Source organism: Falco punctatus, assembly GCF_963210335.1.
Source record: "Falco punctatus genome assembly, chromosome: 6".
NCBI classification, from domain to species: domain Eukaryota; kingdom Metazoa; phylum Chordata; class Aves; order Falconiformes; family Falconidae; genus Falco; species Falco punctatus.
In genome coordinates, this window is record NC_137585.1 from 70,979,917 (window position 1) to 71,004,127 (window position 24,211).

Consider the following 24,211-nt stretch of genomic DNA (forward strand, 5'->3'; position numbering starts at 1 on the left):
AGAAACTAAAATGCCAAAGTCTAACCTTTGCCTCTGATGATGGAAGAAGGTACTAGGAAAAGCTGATTTTTTTAATTTTTTTTTAAAAAAAAAGGCACTTTAAAAATGGGTCTTAAAACAAAAAGGATTTTGCACAAACCTGATGCCAGCCAACCAGAGCTGCTCAGAGTTCAATGGCCACTTACACGTGGTCTCCAGAGCAAACTTCACAGTAGGTGGAGCACAGCAAGACAAGACAGATATCCCTTCCTCTGCTGCCTGTACAGAGATGACCACTGCTCCCAGCAAGAGGGAGATGTTTCGCTGCCTTTTGATGCTGCGTTTCCTGGGATGAGTGATCCATGAGCTTCCAAGGACCCAGACAGCCACTTGCACACAGAAATAACATCCCCCACCCCCAGAGGAATGTGAAGCTAACTAGAAAAAGGCAGATGTGTGGAGGAAGGAAAACAAAAATCTTACAGGTATATATGTTAAGAGCCAGAAGCTGATAACCAGCACTTGAGCTGGCATGGGTGGCTCATACCCAAGCAATGGATAGGACACGCTGCAGGTTAAACGACAGCTCTAAAATCTATGGGGTGAGTTTTTGCTGTTAGCTTGTTCAGAGTGCAATGTGAGCTGAAGGGGTTAAGAAAGATTCAGCAAAACCTTTTCCCTCCCCTCACCACCCCGAGTAAACTACACAGTAGTCCATTAAATGGCAACTTTTAACCAGTCTTCCAAGCAAACCTTTCAATATGAAAAGGTGAGGAACACAGACACGGGGTGTTTCAAATAACTGCACACTGCACCAGAAAAACTGCACAGGCAAAGCTTTGCTCACTGCCCCATGTGACATTCCAGCCATCTTCTCAAGCTCAAAGAGATGGAAACATGCCCATGAAACACATGCAAAGCCTTCAAGCAGAAGGAGTTCTCTTCTATAGACGGAGAGCTCAGCTGGGCATTAGGGGGTGATGAGTGTTATCCAAAGCAAAAGAACAGGTCGGCTGTTGTTCTGCACTGAATGTCCTCTGTTATATACATCTTGTGAAAATAGTAAGTTGAATGCACCATGTGTAAGCATGGGCTTAGACATTCGCCAAGCTCCCCACCCTCCCCAGTTAAGTTGCAAGCATGTGCTGATGACGGTTTGATGGCTGGATGTTATGGATTAGTCCCAGAGAGTATTTTTAATTAATGGTGTAATTTAGAGATCCATAAATAAAAAGTGGATTTTCAACAACTTAAAGTAAAAATTTCTAGAAAGGCATCAATGTATTTGCTGAGTAAGGCGTTGAGCAGGTTCCTCCATGTTCTTAGCAAGACCATCCATGGTATCCATAAATAGGGGGTGCAAGGGGGCTTCTTGAACATAGTGTGTCTTGGACAGAAGCATGAGATATTCTCATTTTAGTCGCTCAACAAGTCCCTGCGTCAGTCCAAGGTGCAAAAGCTGAGATCTGGAGAGAGCTGCTAGCTGAGGGAAATATTCCAGGAGCTTCTCCCATGACAGTTCCAGCAGGCTGGGTACTACCAGCCACATTTTAAACAGAGAGCCAGTCCGTTTGTTTTCATGGATGTTGACCACCCCTCCATGAACGTACATGCAGCCAGCCTAGATGGGAAAAGGGGAAGAGGGGAGTTACATGGGGCACAGACTGAACTGGCACACCCACCCGAAGGTGCTGAGGAGCAACGCAGCTGGGAAAACCAGAATTTAACTCTCCAGATTCCCAGCTGGTTAATCACAGAGTGAGATTCACCTCATACACCTTTATGTGCTGGTAACAGAAGTGTCGCTGCCTGAGCTAGTCACCGCAGGCTCTTCCCAAGGGGAGAAATCACCACTGAAGGGCATATGTCTCTCATCTTAAAGCACGTATCCGCTAGCTTAGAGTGCTTTACTCTGTGTTTTAGGTGAATTCTATCCCAAGAAATAAATTTTAGGAGTGGGGCAAAGTGTTAACGAATTATTATAGAACCATACTTATGTTTCAGCTAAAAAGAATGTATTTTTTTAAAACTAAAACCACACTGTACAAAGACATGTTGCATTCCCTCTGCTGGCTCAGCATAACCCTGCTCCAGGAACGACATGAACACAGAGAGATGGGAAAAGATCAGCTGCTGACCTATTTTTGCAAGTGGTATTTTTTCAATACACAGGAAAAGCAAGGGCATTCCTGCTGTCCAGGCACCCACCTGCAGTCACCGAGCTGTCAGGGAAACACCTTTATCAGGCCTAGAGTTTCCCAGAAAGAGTCGCATTTATAACAGTCTCTGAACTAGATAACACTGCTCTTATAACCAAAGAACCCGACCTCTGACCTCACATGCTGCCCTAAGGCAATGATCAGCTGAAGGACAGTGAAGTCACAGCTAAATGCATTTCTTGCTTCCTACTGCTTATCAATCACAGGCCTCTAAGACTCTAGTCACGGCAAAAAGCTATAGCAATACCAACCTTCCCATTGGCAAAGGTCTCCAAAGAGGGCTACTCACCTGCTAATCTTTCAACTCAGGCTGTTCTCAGTAGGCTAAAACTACTTTACTTGGGGAAGTATTTGTGCTTTTTTTCCTTTTGCAAACAGGAACTGCTCTTCACACATGGAATTACTCCTTGGAACTGATACAGTTTAAAAGGTAAAATTCTGCATCGCTGCTTTTAGAAAGCAGAATATCCTGTGTGTTCCTGCTCCTTAAAAAGCAGCAGGAGTAAAAGGAGTCAATGCAGTGACCTCACCCCAGCCCTCAGACTCCAGAAAGATGCTGCATTCAGTGGAGGTTACCTCCTTGGTAACATCAGTTCAGCTCTATTTGAAGCCCACACAAACGTCAGAGTGCTTGAATGAATGGTTTGAACTTCAGGTACAGAGGAAAGAAATGAGTCACTTACTGGTGTGACAGCAGCACAGTGAAAATACACTGGTTCCGGCATGGCAGCTGGGAGCTTGACCCACTGGAAAGTTTGCAGGTTCAGCTTCCAAACATCTCCCAGAATCACTTCTCCATTATAGCCTCCACAAACGAACACATCTGTAAGAGAGGAAACCCACAGTGCTTACAGGCCCAGCCATCCGTTATCCAGCAACTGCAGAACACATGGTGACTGAAGTCAGTGATCACCCTTCCAAAACAGTTTTAGGGTCAATAATTATTTTACCTTGACAGTGCACTGTTCATAATCACAGAGACCACTTACAGAATCACAGAATGGTTTGGGTTGGAAGAGGCCTTTAAAGGTCATCTAGTCCAACCCCGCTGCACGGGCAGGGACATCTTTCACTTGCTCCAAGCCCCGTCCAACCTGGCCTTGAACACTTCCAGGGATGGAGCAGCCACAGCTTCTCTGGGCAACCTGTGCCAGTGTCTCACCACCCTCACAGTAAAGAACTTCTTCCTAATATCTAACCCCAAATCTACCCTCTTTCAGTTAAAAAATGTTGCCCCTTCTCCTGCCACTACAGACCCTGGTAAAATGTCTCTCTCCATCTTTCTTATTAGTCCCCTTTATATACTGAAAGGCTACAATAAGGTCTCTCTGGAGACTCTCTTCTCCAGGCTGAACAACCCCAACTCTCTCAGCCTGTCTTCCTAGGAGAGGTGCTCCAGCCCTCTGATCATTTTTTTGGTGTCCTCTGGACCCGCTCCAACAGACCCACATCTCTCCTATGCTGACAACCCCAGAGCAGAGGCAGCGCTGCAGGCAGGGTCTTACCAGAGCAGAATAGAGGGGCTGAATCACCTCCCTTGACCATGCTTCTTGTTATGCAGCACAGGATATGGTTGGGTTTCTGGGCTGTGAATGCCCATTGCTGGCTCACATCCACTTCCTAGCCTGCTGGTGATCCCAACCCCACCATGGCAGATTCAGAGCTAAATGACATTGACAAGCAGCAGTGCAATCCCACTTTTAGTAGCTGTATTACACCCCAGCTAACCTGAGTTCACAGGCACTTGGGTTTGATCAGATTCTAGCAGTTTTAAACCCACAGGGTGCAGCCACAGCCCTGGCTCCTAGTCTTGCTGCCTGCCAGAGGCAGGTCTTGCTCCTGGCTTTGCCCAAGTTTTCAACTCAGAGGCTTGCACTGCAGCAAAATACTGCTGATGAAGGTGACTGGAAGCATCTCCCAGCTCCTGCCTAACTTATTGGCACAGTTAGCACTCCTAAGAAATATAATCTGGTGCATCACTCCACCCTTTAACATACAGCATTTAGTAATCGATCTAAAGAGTTTTGAAAACAAGGATCAATATTGCAACTGCTTCTTCATGCCATTATGAGCAATTTGGGTTTTACCAAGTTTGGGGGAATGCATTCCTGGAGGACAACAAGGCTACGGGAGAGGCCCAAATCTAGTTGCAGGAACACTCCACCATTCAAAATTGTGGGTAACTGAACACTGACTGCACATGCAGAGCCCTCTCTAAGCTGTGCCTCAAACAGTGTCATGCAAGTGATTTACAGCAAGACCACTCGGAGAATCAAAGTGAAGAGCCTTTTGGCTCTACAAAGCTCCATGCAGCTCCTAACATATAAAATGGCCCTCACTTTACTAGAGAATGGAAAGACTTGGATGATAACTCAGCTCATAATCCACTCCATATGAGCATTTCAGATTTACAACACCATGAAAAGGACCCGCTGTCAAAGAAATCCCTGAACAATCTTGTTTCTGAAGAACTTGGCTTCCAGGGCTTGGCCCCACTTTGCCTTTCACAGCAGACTGTAAAGCTAACAGGTTAGTCATTGAGCTGGAGCAGGAGCATCATTCCTACATGTTCATGAGCTTGCAACCAGTAAGTTGCGAAGTATCACAGACACTTGTGGCTAAAATACGTGGAATTTTGCACTGAAGTGGCCACACATGATTTAGGCATTGCATAAAATACTGCAGAATTCCAGAGAGTGACCGCACTGTGCACTGCAAAAATAAATTTGCCTACAGCAGCAAGACCTCGCATACGAAGAGTGATGCCAACTGGGCAGCTTAAGGCCTGTCAATAAGAAAGAAATCCTCTTCCAGAAAAGACACATGTGCCCTGCAGTCCTCTCAAACATGTATTGGAGGCCACCATCTCTAAGGCTATAAGGATGGGCTTGTCATTGCTAGGTTGTATAAGATACACCAATTTTCAAGCAGCAGATCTTACCATTTTTTATCTGAACGCAGCTATGGCATCTTCTGGCTGCTGGGAAGCCTGAGGAGAATAAAAATAACGTATCAACTATAGTTGCTTTAAAGTGCTTGGGCAAGTGGTGATTATATCTCAACATACAATCATGGATAGGAGTCACTTGTTTCATTTACAAGGGGCTTCTGCTTTCCTACAATCACAGGTATAACATTTCTAATTTAACAACCATCTGCTTCAGGCTTGACTCCACCTTGGTCTCCAGGGAAGGAAGAAATGTGTGGAATGTCATTCTCCACAGACTCCAGCTCTCAACTCTGGCTTGGTGAAAAGCAGCAGCCGAGGGCCTACCAGGTTTCAGGGAAACCCCTGCTGCTAACCAGGCCAGCATGTGGTCCCTCAGAGGGAGCAGAGATGATGTGTATCTTCAGGGAGGGGAGCCAGCCACTACCATCTTTCCCACCCAGAGAGGGAGGGAAGCCAAGCTGCTAAATATGCTCACTGCTAAAGCTCTAAACAAGCAGGACCTCAAATCCACCATTAAGCCATGTACTGTACAAGGTTATGAAAAAGACTTCCAGCCTACCAGAAAACTGCATCTTCAAGCACACTGGCCACTCTCTGGTTTACAGGGGAAGAAACAGGAAATTCCAGACTCACCAACTTTTTCATGAGGTTTTGTGGCAATTTCCTCCCAGGTGTTGGTTTCAAGGTTGTATGCATGGATCTGAAGGGAGAAAGAGGAGTCATTAGCTCCTCCTGGCTCTCCCAGCAGTACCATGATGCAGTTACAGGCTCTGACCCAGGGAACCACTATAAATAACCCCTCTTTTTCATTAAGTGTAAAAACAAAAATAGCTAATCGCAGCCAGCGACTAAGCAGGTATAAAATCACCTTCAAAGCGTACCAGCTTACTCAAGCTTTCATCTCAGACTTTGCTATTTGAGCCCCACAGCTGAAGAAAAAGAATATTGCTTTTAAAAAAACTGGACCAATTAAACCCCACACCCTCCAGTTCTCAAAGGTCTTCAGAAATACCTATTTCATACTGCATGTAAGGAGAAAAGAAATGCAGAGAATGGAGAGGTAAGAAGTCATGTTAACTACTGCAGTTTCAACTTTTTCGGAAGCAGAGCACTATTTAAATTCTCCTCACTTACCGTTTTGGCATTCAAGATGAATTCACTCTTCCCTCCCCAAATTGTATTGGACAGAAACATTTACCACAAGAAAGGAAATTAAAGCATACGATTAAGAGGGAAGACAAGAAAAGAGGTACCATATCGATATCTGAATTTAATGTCAAGGAATTCTTTTTGCGCTTTCCTGTTTTGGGACAAATACAACATTTAGAAAGATGTCCTGAGTGGTTTTAAATGAGAACCTTTTATAACAGGTCTACATAAATGAAGCAGATTAGTATGGTCACTGTGTACCACAGATTCATCACCTGTAAGTCAACAAGGACATGTTTGTGGCAACATCAGGTTTTACAGAACTAGAATAACAATCTACTCCTAGTTATCTATTTTTTTACCAAGCTCTCCAGGCAAAGGCAGATTAAGAGATCAGGTCAGTTATATTTCACTGCAGAAAATCTCCTATCAATGCAAGCATTCAAGGTTTCTGATTGCCTTACCTTATCTAAGGAATAAGCTGTCCAGGAAGTTCCACCTCCTAAGATATAAATCCGTTGACCATCATGTGCGATTTCATGTCTGTACCTGAAGGTGCAAAGAAGGACATTTAGCAGCACAAACAATTAGCGCAAGTGCACAGCAACAAAAGCCTTCTGGAAAACGCTGCCAAGTTTGAGTGGTTTAAGCAGACACCCCAAGCCTGGCTATACTGTATCAGTCCCTCACATTGGGAGCATTCAGATGTGGAAGTGTTCATGAGCAATTTAAACAGCACCCATCAGTATTCCAGCCCCTGCTCTCACTAAGACTATCGCTGATTCATCTCCCAGCCCTCCTTCCTCCATGCCTCATTACAGAACAGGACAAGGGACAGGGATCAGCTGGAGCCTCTTCCCCTCCTCAGCACTCACGAGCTGCCCCAGGGTCCTCAGCTCTGTTCTGGCATCACACAGGCCAGATTAGTGTCCTGGCAAAGGCTTCACACCCCACACCTACACTCCCCTGCACGCCACACTGCTGGAGCACTGGTTGTGCAAGGCTCACAGCCAAAACCACTGCTCTAAAAGTGCCCTGTCTGCACTCTCTCAGCTTCTCACTCACAGTAAAAGTGGTAACTCCCCAGTGTTACTGCTCTCTGAGACCGTCCAGCTTCTCACCTCTCCTCTGGCATGTCACAGGACATGTTGTTTGGTTTCAGCTGGATCCATTCTCTAGTGTTGAGGTCTAGCTTATGCAGGTCAGTACTGTAAATGTAACCAGTTGTTCCTCCAAACACGTAGAGACAACCATTGATGATGGCCATGGCCTGGAAGGTAACAAAGAGAAACCAGTTGGAAAGGATGCATGACATCAGTGTCTGAAAAAGAGAGAATTTCCACCCTCCCAAAGCAAGACACTGCTTGCAAAGCTCTACGTACAACTTACAAAATGACATGTTCAGGACAAACATGAAGGACAAACAAGGACAACACACAAAAGATGGGGGTGGGAGGTCTGTAGGAATGGTAAGTAACTCCACAGTCGCAAGTTGATGACCTAGAAGTGGAGCTGCTGATTTTCAGGCATCAGACAAGACAGATCTGGGCAACAGGAGCTCCCAGAGCTACAAACAAAGCACAATTAACCCTGAATCTCTTCCATGCTGACCTTATATAGATACTGTTATGCAGAATCTTATAAACCAGCCATCAGATAGCCAGCGGCATTAAGCATAACACAATTGATAAGTCAGACTAAACAACAGAGACAGCCTGTACAATTCAAAAGCACACAGACTATCAGCCTACTGAAGCTGTGAAGGTCATGCAGGCACCATTCCCTGATGCAGTCCAAGGTGGAAGCAGAGATGTAAGTTCCTTTTGCTCCCAACTGCCTGTTTGCCAAAGGCCAGCTCAAGCTGAATTGGGCAAGGGGAAGACTACTTTCCTTCCCTCAAGTGTCTGGGGCACATCTAAACGAGAAATTAGTTGGGTTATAAATGTCTGCACCACAAGTACACTGGCAGCATTACTGGAAAGCACAGAAAAAAGCGGCAGTCCTCCCGTGAGAGTGAATCTATTTTTCTGTACACCACGGTCACCGACAATATTATGTAAAGTCTTAAAAGTTGTTATTCTAATACAAGTAAGACCTATTAACCACTGTTCTCATTTATAGTTTGGGGTTTTAAAGGCTTTGAGGAGGCTTCAGAGAAACTCTAGAAACTACAACCACTCCTTAAATCAGATGTACTTTTTCATTCAACTGCATCTGGCATTTAGTTAACAAATTTTGGCTTTTGTAACTACAAGAAAACTACTCCTTTCCTTTGAAATCTCAAAGAACCAAGACCACTCTACTTCTTTATGAATGACACCTGACTTCCCATACACTTAGGCACACAGAGAACAATTCCAGTTACTAGCAGAGAAGACAACTCCATGCTCTGGCCTCTTTTCTGTGACACACAGCACTGCGTATGCAGGTACACTCAAAGTGCCTCAACAAGGGTTGTCCTTCATACCTGGCCATAGATTCGATTGGGTTTCTTTCCTCGGCAGCTGAGCAGAGCCCATCTTTTGTACTTGACGTTGCAGACATGGACATCATTGCCATTGCTCTCCCCAAAGGGGATCCCGGTGCCCCCAAACACAAGCAGGTTGTTGCCATGCAATACAACTAGGAGAAAGAGACAGAGCAGAGATACTTGTTGCTGTGAGACGCAGTAAAACAGAATGACTCTCTGCTCTGGAGACAGTAGGCAGAGAGTGTTCAATACTGTTCAAATACCCTACAATTCACACTATGCATTTATGGCTTTGAAATGCTCTAAAAGAGAATGAATGCAAGCTAAAAACCATGGTAACCAAAGGCCTACTTTTAAAAATGGCTAGTGAACAAAGAGATCTATTTTTGGATGCTTTAAGATGTCTCATTGCACTGAGCACCTGGCTGCTGAAAGTGCAGGTGACCTGCAACTATCAAGCTAAATACCTAAAGACTACCTCTTGCATTTGAAATTTTTTCTTTCCCTCTGCCTCAACCTGAGCAAAAGGAGAAAGAAAAAAAATCACAAAACCAACCCAAACTCAAGGCCTACTTGCAAAAGAGTTGGAAAGAGGATCCGGATTTGTTCTTGTCCAGTTTTGCATTCCACGAGGGACACCAATTAAAATAGCTTCAGGACTAGGCACACAGGAATTGAATTTCCATACGTACGTGACATGGAAGCTAGCTCCCTGGGCATGTAGCCTTCAGTGCCCATTTGATGCCACGTGTCTGTAGCAAAGTTGTAGCGCCAGAGTTCCCTGAAGAGCGGGTAGTCTTCATTTTCTGGCCCACCGGATTCATCATAGTCAGGATTGTAGCCTCCAAACACATACAAGTTGGCATTATCTGCCACACAACGATGGCCACTTCTTGCTGGTGGAGATCTATGGCCTACAGCAAAATGAGAAGGTAAAACTGCTTCAGTGAAATGTCAACAGAGGAGCTGAGCTTGTGTCTGAGGGTCAGGAGCTGCTGCAGTGGTTCTCCAACAAGAGCAGCTGCTGTTTAGCCATAGGGAAGCATGTCTGCAGCTAGGAGGAAATGGCTCTGTAATGACAGATCCATTTCGCAGAGCAGCAGTGGGGAGAACCTCTGTGTGCCATCATCTCATTCATGTCCACTCTAGCCCCTGGATCTCACCTGCCCGAGGACTGCTGCCTGCAGGCTGACGCATGACAATCCTTCCACATGACAAACCTTCCACAAAAGCTATTTCTACGATATCTTTATGACCCCCCCCTTCTGTCATTCTTTCTGTATGGTGGATTTCACTTCGGAAACAGTTCCAAAATGTTTATATTTAAAGCTGCCTGATGGGAACAAAAAAGAAAAGTAATGATTTGTTCTCCCTCCTCTACAAAGCTTCTATCCTTTTCTTCTTTTTCGCTCCTGGCACCTTGCATCGCAAGAAGGCTCTTTCACCTTGGACAACCCTGGGCTTCCTAAACATTAAGCAATGCAGGTCTGACACAGCCAGTAAAATCTGCTCATAGATAAGGCATTTGCACTGGAAAAGAGCGCAGCAGGGGACCCATCTGAGATCCTGCAGGCTGAGCTTGATAACTGGCAAAAGTTACTCCCAAAAGGAAGCCCTCTGCCTACCCACCCTCCTCCCCAAAAGCCAACGGAAATAAAAGCGGGTAGGACAATTAAAGCTCAGACCTCAACTGGAATAGACAGAAAGACTGATTCAGTCCGGGTAAACCTAAACAGCAATATTCTTGTTGGACAATGGCAACTGAAGTCTTAGCTGAGAAGTGATCAAAAAGTAATTCCAGGCTTGCTCAAATTCGATGCGCAGCAAGAGCCAAGCACAGTGCCAGAACTGGATGTTTCTCTTCAACAAGACACAGAACCACGTAACGAATAAGAAAAATGAAAGGAACAGAAAACGATCAGGTCCCTGAACAGAGAAGCTGGCTGTGAGATATGTGTAAGAACATCGCCAGCTGACTAAACCAAGAAGGTTGCAGAAATCATTTTTCTATGCAATACAACAGTGTTTTAGTGAGAGTAATTCTAAGCTTCATCTTGAGAAGGGGGATACATAATACTCCCCTAAAATATACAATTTCAGCACCTAATCATCAATCCCTCAAGCACATCCTCTGCTTGTTGCACCTCCAGACGGGCCCCTTTTGGGCCAGTTGACAGTACAGAACAATCAAAAAAACCCCAAAGAAGATTCTCGAAGACCCCTCACCCAAACAAGAGATCTTCCCCACCCACCTGCTCTCACAGCTCTTTTACAGACTTTTAGGATGGAACAGGACCCAGTGAAGCATCTAATTAGGACGTGTAATGTTTTCTTCTTAGAGCCTGTTACAATTATCAGCAGTGAATCAGATACATGGAGCAACAACAAATGAGGCATCAAGCATCTTTCCTACAGGAAAGGTGAAATAAGTAATTTGTCCAGACTGAATAATGAATTTTAACTCGGCACAAGCAGCTTTGCTTAATCATGTTCTCTGTTTACTGCTGCTTTAAGCTCCAACTCTTGTCCAAAATTAAGCTGCTCTACAGGGTTCAGACAAACTCCTTGTGGCGAAGTTTTGACAGATTTGGGTTGTTTCCAGTAATAATTGTGTCTCGCAGCAATCCACACATAGAAAACTAATAAGCACTGGCTGAAAGAGAGGGGGAGAAAGTTAAGGAATTAACAGAAAAAATCTGTAGTCTTTGGCCTGGCTACTGAGGCTTCACGGTGCCATCGGGCACCTGGCATGGTACAGACATTAGCGCACAGAAGAAGTGGATATTACATGTACTAATTGCAGCAGCAAGGAAGCTACTGGCCTCAGTGCTGGACTAAACTGTTAAACAAATACTACATGCTTTAGAGGTGATTCACAAAGGGAAAGAGAAACATCTGTCCCTTTCGGCTTTTTTATTTTAAACTCTGAAGCTATCCAAAGAGATGGATTCATTTTTAAGTGAACACATTGACAATAAAGGTATTTACAATCCAGGTAATTGTTCAGACTGTTGTAATTGCAGATGCTTCGAGAGGGCAATTCATCGATCTTGAATATCTGTAAACAAAAATGCCTGAGAAATGCCCATGCCTCCCTGCAGCCTATAGAGGATATCTCAGCAAAGGGCTCACATGTCTGTGCCCAGCCAAAGGGAGCTCATCCTGCTTATTTCTTAATCGTAGAATCACAGAATGGTTTGAGTTGGAAGGGACCTTAAAGACCATCTAGCTCCAACCCCCTGCCAGGGGCAGGGACACCTTCCGCTAGACCAGGTTGCTCCAAGCCCCGTCCAACCTGGCCTGGAACACTTCCAGGGATGGGGCAGTGACAGCTTCTCTGGGCAGCCTGTGCCAGCGCCTCACCACACTCACAGTAAAGATTTTTTTCCTAATATCGAATCTAAATCCTCCTTTTATTTAGTTTAAAGCCATTCTCCCTTGTCCTATCACTACAGGCCCTACTAGAAAGTCCCTCCCCAGCTTTCCTGTCGGCACCTTTAGGTACTGGGAGCTGCCCTAAGGTCTCCCCGGAGCCTTCTCTTCCCCAGGCTGCACAGCCCCAACTCTCTCAGCCTGTCTGCCTAGGAGAGGTGCTCCAGCCCCCTGATCAATGCTTGCGGCCTCCTCTGGACCTCCTCCAGCAGGTCCGTGTCCTTCTTATGTTGGGGGCCCCAGAGCTGGACACAGTACTCTTCTGTGTTTGCCCTGAAGGTCTCCAAAAGGACCTGAAAGAAGTGAAATTGGAGCTTAATTCCAGCAAAGACTGGGAGCACTGATACACACATTTTGCAAGGGAGTGAGGATTTAATTCAATCATCCATTAAATTTAAAAGGTGTTAGGGAATTAGGATTTCAAGTATTACATTAACTATAGATCCTACTTCCCTCTAGTCACAACACTTGCCATGAGAATTTCCCAGAGGGAAGAGAGGAGAATAAGGCTGAGTTTTATATAAAGCCAACAGACTAAAGAGTAAGAGGCATAATTCAAAGAAAATAAATTTAAAAACAAAACCAAGGAGGCCGCCTCTGTCATTCACCTCTCAAAATTCAAAAAGGGAAGACACCTGACTTTGCCATAAAGCCCCAGAACAGTTAAGTTTCCATAATAAGGGATCAATTTTTGATGCTTGCAGGTCCCTGAGATAGCAAGATAGGTACATTAAATCCGTATGCAGCCCAGCTGGTTTCACCTATTCCCATTTACCTAGAAATCCATCTCCTACCTTTAAAAGGTAATTTTTTTTCAAGATATTTTCAAGACACGGAAAGGGCATAGAAGCCAGAGCTGGTGTGGCGCAGATACCTGCAAGCACCCAGCTGGGATGGCCTGAAAAGACCATGCTTCCCAGGAAGCCATTCCTGCTGCAAACCACATTTGCTGCTAGTTCCCTGCCCATTCACACGACTCTCGCCAACAACTCAAAGGGTGCTGCGCACTACAGGAACAAATTTAAACACTCACTGACTGTCTTTTTTCAGAAGCTAGGATTCTCATGGCAGAGCTAGCAGGAGAAATGATACCTGTCTCTGGTCAAGCATTCAGCTACTCGAGGGAAATCCACTGTCCTCAGCATTAAGTTGAGCACCAAATCGCAGATGAGTGGCTGAAATGCGTCTTCCTGCTGTGCCTGCCACACAGCGGTGACCCCCAGAGAAAGGAGGGGTGGAAATGCCAACCAGAGCAACGTTTCCAAAAGCTCAGGGTCAATCCCTGTAGCTACAAACATAAGCAATTTCATTTTGCTCTGCTCGAAAATAACAGATTTTCTGCTCTATTCAAGCAGACCCCAGCTGTGTTTGCTCAACACCATGCTCCTCATGTAGGAACTGACTGCTCTCCAAAGGCTTCACATTTCCAGCCTGCTGTTTTTAAGCTTTGCTCTTCACTGACCCCTTCACCTCAATGGACTAGATACTCCCTTTTGCAATGGCCCATAGAAATTGACATATCTACCCATAAACAGGGAAAAAAAATATCCAATACATCTTCTGAGTCACCTATGCAAGCCCATTCACAAACATATCAATGAACAAAACAATCTTAAACTGAGTTAAATTGTCACCAAACTCTTCTATTCAGAATTGAAGTGACCTTAATCCACCTTAGAAGCTACATCTTTTTAAAGAGACCTGTAAAAGCTGAATCTATTTAAGAGTTAACAAAGATTAGTTTCTTCAGCAGACAAGCTCTATGACTTGCATCTCCAATAAAGAACTGCATTTCCATTTAATTATGTTTTATCAGATGATTCACATCTCCTACTGAAATTCTTCATGCAAGTTTTGGATCTGTTTTTGCTCCAGCATTAGTAGTGCACGATGAGCCTATTACACAAGTGCAAACTTTAGATGGTGCAGGAAGACAGAAAAACCCAAGAGTATGGTATCTTCCTCCTCTAGTTAGCAAAGCCCATCTCTTCAAGAGCTGAACCTGCCACAGATTAAGGAAGCACCCAACACTAAGCTAAGCCCAGCAAGGCACCATCACCATGAAAAGCTGCAATTCACCGGGCCCTGCTATGAATTCTTGATGATGGATGTGGAAAGTAGCAGGACAACGTACCAAGTCAAGACAGATTTGTGAGAAAGAGGGCATAAAGCTAGTTATAGAAAATGGCTTTAAAGTGGATGGATATAATTTGGAAAGCACTTGCTTTCCCAGTTTAAGACTCCAAAGCGAAGCAGAAAGGAAGATGGGGAAGGTGCATTCATAAGGAGATTTCTTTTCCTTGGTCCAGGGCAGAATGGAAACAATAAAACTTTCAGAGAATAAGAATCTCCACAAACAGAATGCAGCTGAACCATCACAACAGGGACATAATTAAGGAAAGTCCTAATTTAGGACTAAGCCATCTGATGGAAACTTGCTTGCTGGCTATGCACTGACCTGTTAGCACCCTGTTAAATTCACCCTTTTCAAATGATTCGTTGACCTCAGAGGGAACGCTCAAATGGCCCAGATTGACTTTGTTAAAGTGGATTCCTAATTGAATACCTCTCCTGCAAAAGGTATTATTAGAACATGAGAGTAAGCAAAAAGGTGGCATGACTATCTGTTCCCGAGTTTCCTGGTGTGACACAGCACAGCAACCAATGCATGAGACATTTGTTTCCTACCTCTCCAAAAACTGTGAATACAGAGCAAGTCTGGGGCAAGAAGGAGGAGAAAACAGAGATGTTATTTAAGAAAATCTACAGAAACACATTATTTTGGAGAAGCGAAATGGTCCTGAATAGTGTCCAGCAAGAACCCCATTCAAAATGTCCCTCTTAAGGGGAGGACAAAGCTGAATGCACCTGCTGGTCCACAAATACTGTTCCTATTCTGACTAACACAAGCTTAAAAGATTATTAAATTCCAGCTCTGGGGCCTTGACAGCTACGGAAATCTATGGAAGGCCTGGAGAAAAAAAAAAAACAAAAACAAAACAATACAAAAATCCCTTGGCATTAGGAGATTATTTGAAGTTATAGAACAGATTAAATGCTACCAGCATGCCCAGAACCACAGCATGTGTCAACAGCTACGCTCAAGTCTACTGGACTTCTCTACTGCTTTTCAATAGCTCAATAATAAAATTATAGAAGAAGAAAATTAAACTTCTAAGTACCAAGTAGCTGCAGTGAATCACACATAGCACAACTGTAAGGTGAGACATGCTTCAGACAGAGCAGCACAAAGACAAGTTTCAAAGAACAAAGGCATTTTATTTTCATTTGATTATCCCCCCTTTCATGACTGTAGGAAAAAAAAAGCTGTCATCATCTCACTGGCTAGGTTAAAGAAGAGGGGAGTACCTGCTATTTGAATTAGTAAACTAGCCAGCTGGCCTTTTTTTTTTTTTTTTTTAAAACAAGAGGGGGGAAAAGGTCTAATTAGCTGAAATAATTTCTTAAAAATAAGCAATGGAAGAGTTGAATATGAAGTTGTTATGAGAGCCTGTCTGAAACCATCCTTGTTTCTTATCATGAACATGCTGTCACAGAAAAACCAAATAAATCAATTAATCAATGAGAAGCTCTTGGCAGAGGGTAAGGTCTGCTTATGCCATCAGGTTATGCAGAATTTAATTTTTCCCTTCTTAAGAACATTTTCCCTAATCATCACCACGCCTTGTTATCAGTTCCCAGCAAACCAATGCAATGCTGTTCTCCCGACGTGGCAAATCCACAACCCCTGCCTCCCTTTCTCAACCAGCCTCAGAAGGAAGAGGCCAAGGGCTCCCACCATCTGCTCAGAAATCTGTAAGCAGAAAGGAAAAGAAGAATGACCTCTGGATAAAGCCAGGGCCAGGTATGAGGCCGAGTATTAGCCAAAGCCACCTGCAGCAGAAAAAAATGATTCCTAGATTATTTGGGAGCAAAGATGATGAGGGAAGTGAAACTGCTAACCTCACGCTTAAAAGGCAACACTGCAAATAGAAACAGGCCAAATTCTTTTGCCACCACAGCTACCAGAAAGAGATTTGGCTGTAGCCAGCAGAAATGGCAGGAGCAGAACTAAATAAACATACTCCTCTTGCAAACACATAGCCCTTGCTTGTGGGTTACTGTGACTGTAATGACTTTCCAGCTTCAGGATGCCTCATTCCTCAACTCTGCCACATGCTGCTGCTTGGTAAAGGTGCAAAAAATATCCTTTTGCACAGTCAGATCAGCAGCTTAGAAGCTGCAGGTGTTGATTTTAAAGTTTTGCCTGTTTATTCTCTTAGCCTTAAAGGATCACTAAAGACCTGTCTGAAATTGGAGTGCAATTATGTTTTGACACACTGCTTGCCCCATTCCAAGTCACCAAATTACAGAAATATCACAAAGCAGCAAAGCATTTATAATTTGGTTTTCCATGTATTGCTTGCTTGTTTCATGCAACCATTTTACGGCTTGCTCATTTGGTTGTTTAAAGACATTGTAGTTCACAAAAAGAAAGGCAAGTAAGATAAAGGCAACAGAAATTAGGGAGAACTGTCTGTTCCATTCAGAATACACAGAGAATGATCCTCAAAGCCAAACTCAATAATTAAAGGCCAATGTGAAAGGTTTCACTCAAATCGTGGGGTGACATCCAACTCACAAAAATCTGTATTTTCCTTATAGCACATGGCTTTCTCCACAGAAGAAGCAAACCTCTGTTTTTTCCTTTCCCTTTTGTCCATCTCACACTAAAGCAGCCAAAAAGCAAAGGAAAAGCAGCAGATGCAGCCAGGGGATGTTCTGACATCTAAAAGCTCAGTTCAGTGCAGTAGGGAGGTGGTTGCTCAGGGCAGTTTCTTCCCCAGTAAAACAAACCTTCCTGGGCACTCAGGGGAATTGCTGAAAGGTATTCATGCGGTATCAGCTTCTGAAAAGATGTACACACTCAACATCATCATCATCTGACGCAGATGACCTGAGATAAAAAGGATGACTGTTCTTGGGTTCGGGGTTTCCACATGCAGGTGGGATTCAAGGTCAGAATAAATGCTCAGCTTCTAACCTTCAGAAAAGAAGTTTATGCAATAAAAGTTACCAATGTTTCTAAATCTCAAGGACGATCAAACATTTTGGGTTTTTTTTCCAACCAAGATGCATTTGGAAAAAACACTTTACATGTGCAGCATATTTTTTGGCAACACAAGTCTCAAAGTTCTTTACATATTTGAAAAATGGGAAACAATGGCACAGAAAAGCTTACAGATTCATATTGCTAAATGAAGTTTGCTTCAAAAACAAAACCCACCCATTTCTTAAGATGACGCCACTTCAACCATAAGCTCACAATGGTCATCCAAACATTTACAACCAACACTACACACCCTTTCTTACACTAGCTATTTAAAGCACCACCTCAACCACACTGCACAAATTTACCAAAACAGCGATCAGTGTTCACAGCACACAGTGGGGCAGCTGTGTTTTCATCTCCAACGCAGGCTCAACACAGCAGGCAGAATAAAGAGCAGACCTACTGAGGTGGCTGCACACTTCTGCCAAGCACTTCTGCTTTGAAAAATTAAAGATTAAATGCTGCTCTACCTGTAGTTCCTTGAGCAGTATTATACAATGAGGCAGAGAGCAAGGGAAGGCAGCTGACCCATAATGTAGACAGAAAGCATCCAGATTTGAGCTTTCGTTGTAGCACTCACTAGCTAACGCTGTACAAGCTCCCAGTTCATTCCTTGAACAAAGAGGTATCATTTTCCCTCTTTAATTTGATGGATTAGAGGTTGCCATGCACATCAGGTAATCTGAAATAGATCAATGTTGAGTTTAAACATTTGGGGCTGGCAGTGAAATAAAAGCAAGGATCACATTCTGCCAGGCTACAACAGGGAAACTCTGCCAAATAGATTGCTAGAATTAAAAACCAGAATCCTGCGCTGCAATCAAAGCATTGGTGAGTTTAATACTCTGAATTTTCACTCTGGTTAAATACTTGCATCTAGAAAGACTTTCCTCCTAGATCTACCTGACTATTTGCTATTTTCATATTTACTGGTGAAAACTATTTGCATTTACAGCCACGAATCCTCTTCACTTCATGTGTGGCTCAAATCCAGATTTGAAGACTATGCTGAAGTATTTTAAATCAAGCCTTTCTTGCCCTCTCCTCCAGACCACCTGGAATAAAGCATGGTTTTATTTATTGCTGCAACATAACCAACAGATACCCAGGTGTAACCTCAAACACTTCCCACAACAGCAACCCCAGCACCATCCTTTATAAGGTCCCTTTTTTCTAAACCTATTTTAATCGCAATATCCACTGCAGGGTCAGTTGCAAAGTAAAGGGTGCAAGCAGTCAGTGCACTTGCACTGTGAGATCTTGCACAAGGGGAGGGTAATTTAATTTTACAAAATATTTAAATGAGCTGGTTCTGGCTCCTCATACCCACAAGAACCAAGTATATCTAAGTGATCTGGCCAGGATCACTTATGTACAGCACAGAGGGTGAAAGGATGACAGCTGCCAAGTCCTTACTACGATTCCTAGGTTGTTCTTCATTTAGAAGGACAGATTAGTTATGGACAGGTCTTTTATACCCTCTGGCTCCTACAGCGAGATGCTTTGGCCTTGGAGTTTTGCTTCCTTCTGCTTCCATGAAGTTTAGGGAGGTCTGCTGCCTATTGTCTGCATTTCCTCATTTTGAGGTCTTAAAGTTCTTCCTGTTGAGCTAACAGGAAAAGGAACAGCACAGGCACTGAGCCACAACCACATCGACTTTGTCCTGTTATCAGGGTGTAAGGTCTTCCGCTTGTAAGGCTTGCCCCAAACATGCTGGCTCTTTCCATCAATCTGTGATCTTCAATCCTACTAATCCCAGTGCAAGGCCATACCACATGGCATATATTATACCGCAACATTATCAGCGTTACTACTAGCAATATAATTTCTATTTCAAGCACTATTTCTGGAAATACAAACTAAATAACTACAGGATGTGAAGCTAACAAATACAGCGTGGCTTTTGGTTCCCAAAGTAACATACCAGCGGTGAATAGCTGAGGTGTGTGTACGCATCCTCTTTACTGCTTCTTAATGCCTTCTAAAGATGGTATCAGTATTATTTTCCCTCCTACCTAGTTCTTCAATATCCAGAATAGCAGGTTTCAGTATCTCCCTTTCTATTTATGATTTCTGCAAGACTTCTGAAGGACATTTAGGTCAAGGGCTAAAGCCAAAGCACTGCTGGCTCTTAGGAGAGAGAACAAGAAAAGTCAATATTGACTTTGACTCCAGTCTTCAAAGCTTCATCTTTTTCATACCAGCCAGACAAAATAAGTTTGTAACTCATGTAATCAGAGTCCCTTACAAATGTTTGGATAAGCAGGCTGTGAATGCGTCGCCGAGAACAAGGTTTAAAACCTCTTCGTTCATCCAGCTGCATTTAGCCTCTACAGATTCCACAGCTCCCTTCAGTGCCGGGCTGCCCATGCCTGAAAAATACCCAAGAGAGAAAGCAGCTGTGCCTTAGCCCCCAGCACCTGAATGATGACTCTGCCTGGAGCCGAGGGCAGCTAAGAGAGGCCAAAGAATGTGGCCAAGGATACCAAGATACAATTCACAGGCCACCAGCCAAGAACCTTTCAAATATCTGAAGTCTGTAAAGCAGTGTTTCTAAGAGAATGGTCATTCCCACATCCAGACAGGAGAGCTTTTGGGTTTGGATCAATGTCCAGAATGGGTCTTTCTTCACCCTGCTTCTCAGAGGCTTTTGTTTTCAAACCTCTTTGTAGCAATCATGCATTAAAAACATTTCTGCAAGTGTGCAACTGGTTGTCAGTATTTCCTGTGATTAGCAGAACAAGAATGGGATTGTAATAGATGAGATAGCATCCCAAAGTGGAGAATAAAATAAGGAGTTCTTAATGAGTGAACTGTCCTTACTGAGAAACCAGAGCAATAAAGGAAACATTTGCCCCAGAAATTTATATATTACAGACTTCACACCACTAAAATTGAGTGTTCCTTGGGTTGTTTGTTTTTTTTAAAAATGTAGAAGGAAAATAAAGACATTTTGGAAAATGAGAACCAAAGAACAGCCCACATCGGAAAGGACCTAGAAAGATCATCTGGTCCAACCTCTCATGGGAAAGGGAGCTGATACCAGATTATTCAGTGCCTTTGCATCTTGAAACTCTCCAGCAATAGGGACTCTACCACATCCCTGAGGAGGTTGTTCCAGCGAATGATTGTTCTTACTGTAAAAAATGTTTTTCTCACATTGAGATAAAACTCCCACTGCAATTTGTACCATTGTCCCTTCTTATTTGTGTAGCTCCTTGTGAAGACAGACCCTCATTCCTCTTTCTAGCTGTCTTTTAAGTACTGGAAAAACATGGCAAACTTCCACCCAACCCTCCTCTTCTCCAGGGAGAAGAGATCTGACTCCTTCAGCCTTTCCTCATAGGGCAGGTTCTCCAGGCCTTTGACCATCTCCTTTGGACCTTTTCCAGTCTGTCTATGTCTCTCTTGACTTGTGGGGACCAGAGCTGGACACAACACCCCAGGGGCGTCCTGACAAGTGCCAAGTAGAGCGAGATGATTCCATCCCTCTGACAGTAATGCCCCTGTGAATGCAGCCCAGGACCTGATATGCCTTTGTCACCAACTCACAGCTTGTTGTCTAGCAGGAACCCCAGGTGCCTCTCAGCAAGACTGCTCCCCAAACCACACAGGTCCCAGCCTGTACTAGGTCTTGGAATGTCATCCCAGGTGCAGGACTTGTATTTTGGTTTTGTTGAACTTCATACTGCTCTTGCCCACTCTTCTGGCCTATCCAGGTCTCTCTGTAAGGTTATCACATTAATTAAAGTATCACATGTACACTGCTCTTCAGACAAATAGCTTTTGGCTTGCTCCTCCATGTGACACAAAGGAGTTCAGGATTTTTGGGTTTGCTGTTGTATTTTTTAAAAATACATATTAGAAACTCCAAATCTCTCCATACAAAAAAACCCTCTGTGACTGGCACACTGGGAAAATTATAGCTCAAGACAAGACCATAAATGCTGAGCATGGGAGAGGCAAAGATATATTTAGGTCTCCAGATTGTTTCTATCCACTTAACCCCAAGAGTCTGATGAAAACACTGGAAAAAAAATAAGTGTGCACAGGAAGATTTCCAATGTGGAGAACAAACCATGTACCAGCTGTATTTGACACTTTTGCTCTTTCTAAAGCCTACAAACACTTAAAAATAGCTCCTTCCTTTCCCTTATCCAACATACAATTATAGATGTTTAAAGAATCTTTACCCATCAAGAGACAGCAAAAACAAAGTGCCTTTTTTTTTTTAAGCTGTTAAGCCAGCAATGAGACTCTTTTGTAGATGCTGCTTAAGAAATGCCTCTATTGAGAAACCCTTGACAGAAATACTCCCCTTGAGAAAGCAAATAGAGCAGCACAACCCTGGCACGAGGTCTTACTAACTGCCTGCTTACCTTTTGTAATCATTTCCTTGTGCAAATTAAATTCTCCAGAGTGAAAAAGGTGACAAAAGCTTAAAATCTTTCCTACGAGTAGGTGGAAAAGGAGAATGTGACAAAAGCAGCACCTGCATCAACGCGTATGCTCTCATGTTTAACCAAGAAATAGCCCAGATTTACTTCAAATGATGCATGGCTTAGCAGGAGCAATGGAGCTCTGCAGAGAGGTATGCAGCAGATGCATCCAATGCCAAAGCATGCTATGAGCTCTTTGTAGGCTTTCACAACAGTAATTACTTATAAAAATGGGATTAAAAGGAGATAGCATATTTTATGGAGGGAGTCTAGGGCACCGAATGGCAGGGGGAAAATGAAGGAATGCCTCTTGAAAACTGAGAACTGAGAGGTAAAGGAGGTAAAATGAGAACTGGGAGGTAAGAAAACAAACCTGTTTGGAGGAAACAGAAGGAGGGGGGAAAAATATCGTTCTCTATCTCAACTGTTATGTAAGGGCTGCTGCTGGAGATCTATAAATAGCATTTTAACAGGTGTCAATCAGGGAGAAAACTCCAGTAATCGACCGCAATGGCATTTTTCCATCAAGTACTTTTTCAGCAAGATTGACAGTCAGCTGGACTTAAGACAGACAGCACTTGGACTTAAGTGCTAAGGCTGAATTGTTCGAGGGTAGTTTGGCCCGGGGCTGTACCATCGGCCCCTGTACAGGTGGTGGAGGGCAGAATTCCCTGTCGGGACATAATCTGTAGCCAAAAGTGGAATTGTTACAACTGCATCAGGAAGATGTACTACCAGTTTGCTCAAGCCAACATTAAAATTCAGGAACATGAAGATAATCAGATCTTGTGTTACCAAAAAAGGCCCTTATCACAGGAGGAAGGAAACACGTTTGAGAATTTACCCAAAAATAAGGGTGTGGAGCCACTTAGTGAATTCACAGTGGTCCTGCATGATTCTCGAAGGCATCCCTGCTGCCAATCCAGATTGTGACAGGTTTCACAGGAAACGAAACATGGATCCTGGCCTGAAGGCCTGTTCACAGCTGCTAAGGCCTGTTCACAGCTGCTGGTGGTGCTCCAGACATGTGGTATACAGGCTCCTACCCGTGGGACAGGGAGGGGCTTCACATCCCCCACCAAGGGACGCAAGTGGCAGGGCCAAGGGCAGTTGGGGCAGAAAACGATGCCCAGGGCCTGGGGTACCCACCTCCTGTGCACACCCTGCGGCCCTTGAGAGCAGGGGGTGCTGCAGAGATAAGGAGAAGGGGATACCCCAAACCAAGTGGGAATACCTCCTCATCACAGAACCATGGTGTGTCTCCCATCCCTCCCAGTATCGCAGAACAGCTGGGATGGGGGTGATCTCCCCAGTCCTGCAATTGTGGCGTAACTTCAGTCTCCTCCACCTAATATCCTGGGGCTGTTGGGATGGGGTAACCCCCCCAGCATACCAACACTTCTAGAAAGGAGGTGGAAATAAGGAAGAGCCATCTTTCCCAGGGCCCAGGACTAGAAGAACCACCTTTCTCAGGGTACAGAACTGGGCTGAAATCTCATCCAAGGGCCCTCTGGTAGCCTGGACCCCCATTCCAGGATCACCCCCTGCCAGGACTGTGGGGTCCCACAATCCAAAAACCTGATATGTTGGGATTGGGGGGGTGGGAGGTGTCACCATGGGTTAGCCCAGGTCCATCCACAATCCCAGGGTGACTGAGATGGGTCTGACCCCCCACAGAGGCTGTGGAGTACCCTGCCCCCCCGACCTGTGTCCATGGTGATTGGGATGAACTGCCCATGTAGGGCATCCAAGCATTCCTCAATGCATTGAGACCATCAGGATGGGGAGGGTTGAACTGTCACCCCTCAGGGTCGTAGGAGGTTGTGTCACACCCCCTCCACCCCCGAGACTGTCTCCTTCAACACCCTAAGACAGTTTTTAAAGTGATAACCGCCCCTATCCATGACTGTGGGCCCCCATATCCCAGGGCTGTTGGGACGGGAATAGCCCGGCCCTCCCCACACCACCCTCGGGCCTTGGGGACGGGGTGACCCCTATCCCGGGTCCACGAAGTACCCCAGCTTCCCTCCAATATGTCCCCGAGCTGCGGGGACGGGGATAACCCCCACAACTGAAGGGTACCCGCCCCCTCAGAGCCCTATGGACGGGGATGCCCCGGTCCCCGACAAGCTGGGGCCTTGGGGACGGGGTCACCCTCGCCCCTAGAACCGGCCGCCACTCACCCGCCGAGCGCGGCCTGCCCGGCAGCTGCACAAAGCGGTTGAGGAGGCCTCCGCCGCCAGCCGCCGCGCTGCATGAGCCCTCCCTGACGCCCTCCCGGGCACCGTCCGCCGCCGACATGGCCCCGTCTGCTCCTCCTCAGGGCGAGCCCAGGCGGCGGCCAGCAGAGGCGCCCCTCTCTCCCCTCCCCCGCCGCCGACCAGTCGGCGGCGAGCTTCTGCGGCCTCGGCCTATGAAACGCAGGCTTCTTGGCAGGTGGGCGAAGGCCGCGGCGAGAAC

At 44.9% G+C, this 24,211-nt stretch overlaps 1 protein-coding gene across 2 annotated transcripts; it reads right to left on the reverse strand.

Moving 5' to 3' along the window:
- Window positions 1-88: 88 nt before the first annotated feature.
- KLHDC10 (kelch domain containing 10) lies at window positions 89-24,091 on the reverse strand. Of its 2 annotated transcripts, XM_080390688.1 has the most exons (10): window positions 23,935-24,059; window positions 9,931-10,100; window positions 9,460-9,681; window positions 8,765-8,919; window positions 7,419-7,567; window positions 6,762-6,846; window positions 5,782-5,848; window positions 5,140-5,187; window positions 2,882-3,021; window positions 89-1,600 (listed from the first exon to the last, which is right to left on the reverse strand). In XM_080390688.1, exons 2-10 carry the CDS (start codon window positions 10,037-10,039, stop codon window positions 1,391-1,393), a joined length of 1,185 nt encoding a protein of 394 aa, XP_080246814.1. In that variant the 5' UTR covers window positions 10,040-10,100; window positions 23,935-24,059; the 3' UTR covers window positions 89-1,390. The 2 variants fall into 2 exon arrangements, with proteins under 2 accessions (XP_080246814.1, XP_080246813.1); XM_080390687.1 differs by lacking the exon at window positions 9,931-10,100 and having other exon boundaries at window positions 23,935-24,091.
- Window positions 24,092-24,211: the final 120 nt, after the last annotated feature.